Source organism: Benincasa hispida, chromosome 9, assembly GCF_009727055.1.
Source record: "Benincasa hispida cultivar B227 chromosome 9, ASM972705v1, whole genome shotgun sequence".
In the NCBI taxonomy this organism is placed as follows: Eukaryota; Viridiplantae; Streptophyta; class Magnoliopsida; order Cucurbitales; family Cucurbitaceae; genus Benincasa; species Benincasa hispida.
The window spans coordinates 43,277,619-43,283,084 of NC_052357.1; the positions used below are offsets into that span (position 1 = coordinate 43,277,619).

At 36.5% G+C, this 5,466-nt stretch overlaps 1 protein-coding gene across 1 annotated transcript; it reads right to left on the reverse strand.

Moving 5' to 3' along the window:
• Positions 1-594: 594 nt before the first annotated feature.
• On the reverse strand, positions 595-1,452 carry LOC120084735 (subtilisin-like protease SBT3.13). Its single transcript, XM_039040559.1, has 3 exons — positions 1,247-1,452; positions 774-871; positions 595-674 (listed from the first exon to the last, which is right to left on the reverse strand). Exons 1-3 carry the CDS (start codon positions 1,450-1,452, stop codon positions 595-597), a joined length of 384 nt encoding a protein of 127 aa, XP_038896487.1.
• Between the last annotated feature and the right edge of the window lie 4,014 nt (positions 1,453-5,466).

Consider the following 5,466-nt stretch of genomic DNA (forward strand, 5'->3'; position numbering starts at 1 on the left):
CGATAAAACTAAACTTAGTTTAATTAATCATCCTAATGAATCCTTGGGCTTAAAACGATTAACTAGATAGTATATATGAAATGTATCTCATCACCGTTATTTAGTTAATTTAAGAATTAATTCGTCATATGAAGAATTAGTTCTTCCTATTGGGGAGTTAGGCTAACATTTTCAGATAAGTCGATTGGGTTGTTAGTTAAATAACCCTATCTTTGTGATAAATTGATGAATGAAACCACTAAGTTACAAGTCTTACATCAACTGTAATTTAAATTAACATATATAAAAACACCTTAAGTTGATGGTTTCACACCAAATACATTTTAGGTTAAATTGTAAATTTGATCTCTATGGTTTGGAGAAAGTAAGAATTTAGGTTCTATGGTTTTAAAAAGTAGAAGTTTAGTCTTTATAGTTTAATAAAATCTCTTATATAATCTCTATAGTTTAGTAAAATCATCATAAATAACCCCACCGTTAGGTTTATCTGTGAAAGTTTTATCAAACTATATGAACTAAATTCTAAATATAAACCATCGAACTAAATTCTCCAAACCATAGAGATCAAATTTGAAGACAGAACTTCAAGTTCTTCTATACATCATTATTCTTTTCTCCTGTTGCCTGCAGTTCATAATTAACGCCTTGTAAAACATTTAGAACTCCTGGTTGTGCTGCCAAAGTCCCAAAATATAAAATAAATGTGAGGGAATATTTAATCACATTCTAAGTTGTTATTAAAAGAAATCATACTGTTAACGAGTGATAGTTACCCAAAATCTTCTTGACTTGATCGGGAGTCAAGTCAGCAGCAAAGCCATTCATAGAACTCTTAAAACTATACACAAGAGCTTTCTTAGCAGCTTCTTCACTGCAACAAAACAACAAAATGACGCAAAAAATTTACCCTAGATTATCCCATGATCATTTCACACAAAGGAATATTTAGAAAACGAAAAATTACTCAATGATCCAGTCGTTTAAATGTGGATGCTCCTAATAATAAACCATGGTAAGCGACGATAACTAATTTGAAGAGAGCATCTTTGTACTGTTTTGATGTATGACACAGAAATTGTAAAAGCATATTAAATCTGTATCTCACGATTTTTAAGAGCATGCAAATTTTAGAATCTACATCCAACAGTGCAAACTATGAACGTTATCATGGTAACCTCATTGAATAATGTTTCGTCTACCCACGTTCTGGCAGGCTTTTTTGAATGATTTATTATTGAAAACATACCTGCCGAGAACAGAAGCTAGGATTTGGATGTAAAATGCCTCAGGTTCCTCGTTGCTAGGCCTCTCAGTGGTGTAGACGATATGCAATGACGATGGTACGTCAATCTTGGAGGCGGATTTGTCGGATATTATTGCAGAGATAAGAAGCGAATTCAGAGAAATTGTGAACAATAAAACAAGATACAAGGTAAATGAAGAGAAATTCATCTTCGTATTTGCCATTCTTTCAGCTTCAATGATATAGGAATAGAGAGTCACAATTTTGTACAAAAATTAAGAAGTATTAATTTTGTTGTTTTTTCTCCAAAGAAATATGGACATGAATTATATAGAAAGGTTTTCCACTAGTTGGTTTTTTTAGGACAGAGGATTTTCTGGATTCTTGTTTTCTCAAGTAATTTTAAGTAATTTCGTGAGTTGTTTGTTTGCATAATTTAGGGGTGGTTTTCTAAATATATAATTAATGTTTTAAATGACTTGCTACCAAGAATAAAGCAAAAGTGTATTTCGTATTTTGTTTTTTCACTATTTTTTGAATGTATGTTTTGTAGCATATTTATGAAACAAAACGTAATTATTAGTTTGATATTTTCACTTTTAAAGTAGTTCCGAAAATAGAAAAAAAAGACATTAGTATATTTGTAAATCTAGTAATTGTTGTATTTTTTTTCAATACATTTGCAAGTATAGCAAAAAATTTAATTACCCTATCTATTTTTTTATTGATCCAATTTTACTCTATTTGTGTATCGATAGGTTTATCAATGATATACTATTTCATATACCAGTTACCTCGAACTAATCTCACAGGAAAACGGCTTAACCCTATAATATTTGAGTGTCAAAGAGACTCGTAGGATATTAAATCCTAGGGAGATGGCCACCACTTGGATTGTACCCATGATCTCTTAGCCCTTTATGAAAGTCATGCCCCCATATTTACCACTAGGTCAGCCCATGATGGTTAATCAGTTGTCTAACCCTTAAGTTGATTTCATGTCAATTATAGACCTAAAAGCCTAAGGTCCATTTATTCTCTCTTGTGCTCAACCTCTTCTTACAGCTAGTTATAACTCAATATCTTGCAATCAATTAACCAACATGACACTAAAACTCTTCGTTATCAAACTTTATTGCTCATGTATCACTCTCGTGCATATTTGAACAATAGTCTAGATCTAACCCAACACGCTCTCTCTAGAATAAGAAACAAGACAAGAATCAACTAAACATTGGCCACAAGTTTAATCACTTTAAGAACAAAACGCTAGAATGAAAAACACATATATTAATCTATGGAAAAAAATAAAAATAGTTTGTCAACCACAAATACATTAGAAACCTAGAAACACGAACTCAACTACTCACGACTATGGCAAAGACATAAACTGAAAAATGTAAGAAGGTGTATATTGCACATTAACAATGTTACAAACTATGTTACAACATTCCACAAAACAATTACAAGAAATAAAAAAACATATCAAAGAACAATAGAGATTGGTAACCAAGTTCGGTGTAAACCACCTACGTCTGTGGGGTAGCGTGGCTATGAAAGATAACTTCACTAATATCAATGATAAGCAATTACAACGTAATATTTATCTGTAATAGTTACACAATTGCAGTGACTCCCGAATAGCTCAATCACTCAACCGTTCACCTAAGCTCACTCTAGGTTTGAGACTCCATCTTGAAGGAACTCTTAACGAAGAGAATCCATGAGTGCGTTCGAATCTTTCTGATTTCATCGTGACCAAAATACAACACATACATTCTAACAGATAGTTATGCAATTTACACTAAGTAACGACATTCTTTAAACAATAAAATACAAAAGAAAGAGTTCTCATACCAGTTGAAGACCCTCTTCAAGCTTTGAACTCAGACGCAATGGAAGACCTCTACACAATCTCTATCACCCAGCAAATAAGTCGGTAGCAGCAGCATGATCGTCTACACGAATGGCATCAACACGAATAGTCACGAACAAGTGAACATCAGCGGGGACGACACCACCAAAATGAAGCCCTTGGTATTCTTGGAGTGACAATCCAAAGTGTGGTCTTTGGTGAGTTTGGTAGAGGTTGGAGAAAGAATAAATCGTGTAGACGATAAGCAAGTGGGAGAGAAAATGAGCTATCGTATAGCTATATGCTTATCGTTTAGAAGAATTTACACGATCGTGTAGGTTTTACTAAGCAATCGTTTAGTAAATAGAAGACGATCGTTTAGAAAACGCGGCATACTATGCGATAGTTTAGGAAAGCTAAGCAATTGTTTAGGCACTGGTGTGCGATCGTTTAGGCGATGAGCGACTATCATATAAGTCCTCAAACTATGCGATCGTAATGTTTTCACACCTATGTGATATTTTACGAACTTTTTGCAAAATGAATTTTCATTTTATTTTTCGGTTACAATAACTGACTTCGAATTCTCCCACTAACGCACGTCCGAGAGATATATTTCTATGTCCATCGAATATAACCAATCATGAGTATAATGGCCCTTCACAGATGCTCGTAAGTACAACTGGGCCAATTTATCATTTTGCCCTTGTAGTTACATCTCACTCATTAAGTACCACTGATTCCTCTAATGAACAATACAACATAGTCCAACTATGTGTGAACACTTCTCGGGCCAAGAGAAGGTGTATGGTGCCACATCGTTCAAGCCCTAGAATCCGATCTTAAGGGAGTTATCTATCTACTTAGCCCATCTTCGGGGAAAGAGTGAGTTCCATCTTGTGTAGTTGAGTTCCCAACTCCCAAATCAGACGAATCTCTAAAATGGTAGGTTTTAATCGGCGACTTGGCCCTCACACCCATACAAATCAAAGGACCGGCCTCAATGGTAGGAGTTCCCAACTCATTCAAGATTGAGGTCATTTTACCTATGGTCATCCTAGTGAAGTGAAGTCTCTGTCATGAACGGTGTTATATTACGAGACGTTAACACTTCGTGGTCAGGTATTATACAAACTCTTTGTATAGGATGCCCCTGCTCGCATTTCCTCAACACGAATGACCAGGATCAGACCATTTGTGACAAGTCACAACGCTTGTGACCATTCCACAAAGCGAGCCGCATCCGTAGCGTTACCAGGATAAGGTTTCCCTCCTATATCCATATACTACAAACAATTTTGGTTATCACTCAAGATATGATCCACTTGTATGTCACCACATACATGCTTAAGTTACATACAGATAACCAAAAAATTTATGTTTATTGGTTTGTGGTAAAGCAAATAAAACATGTAATTGAGCAAACAAAAGATGTGAAGTAAATATCACATATTATACAATATAAGCATTCGTACAAACTGTTTACAAATAATTGGACACGAGCCCTTAGGGCATCAACGCCAACAATCTCCCACTTGTCCTAAAGCGAAGTGGGATGTTCATGAAACTAGTACAAAATAATAAACTAGGGCATAAAAGCCAAGTACAATAAAATCTCCCACTTTTCCTAGTCCAGTCGCGGGTGATCCTGTAGACCCATGCTCCGTAGGTGACCCTCAAACACTGTAGCCGTGAGAGCCTTCGTAAATGAGTCAGCAACATTGGTCTCCGAAGCGATCTGTGTGACGATCACGTCCCCTCGATGCACTATCTCGCAGATCAGATGATACTTCCACTCTATGTTTTTGTCGCGCCTGTGACTCCTCGGCTCCTTGGAGTTTGCCATTGCCCCACTATTATCAAAATATTGGGTAATGGACCTAGACATATCTAGAACAACTTTCAGTTTTGTTAAGAACTTCATGAGCTAGACGCTCTCCTTAGCAGCTTCGCAAGTCGCTACGTACTCTTCCTCCATAGTGAAGTCGGCGATGCACCTCTGCTTAGTGCTTTGCCACATTACAACTCCTCCGTTAAGGGTAAAGACTGACCCTGATGTGGACTTGCGAGATTCCTAATCAATCTGAAAGTCAGAATCCGTGTATCCAGTAAGGATCAAATCCCTAGAACCATACACGAGCATGTAGTCCCTCGTTCCTCGAAGATACTTGAGGATGTTCTTCACTGCGGTCCAGTGACCCTGACCTGGGTTAGATTGATACCTACTGATTATGCCCACAGGTAGCAGATGTCTGGACGAGTATAGAGCATCGGGTACATCAAACTGCCAACGACAGATGCATATGGAACCCGTCTCATTTCCTCAACCTCTTGAGGCATCTTAGGACACATTTCCTTAGACAAAGTG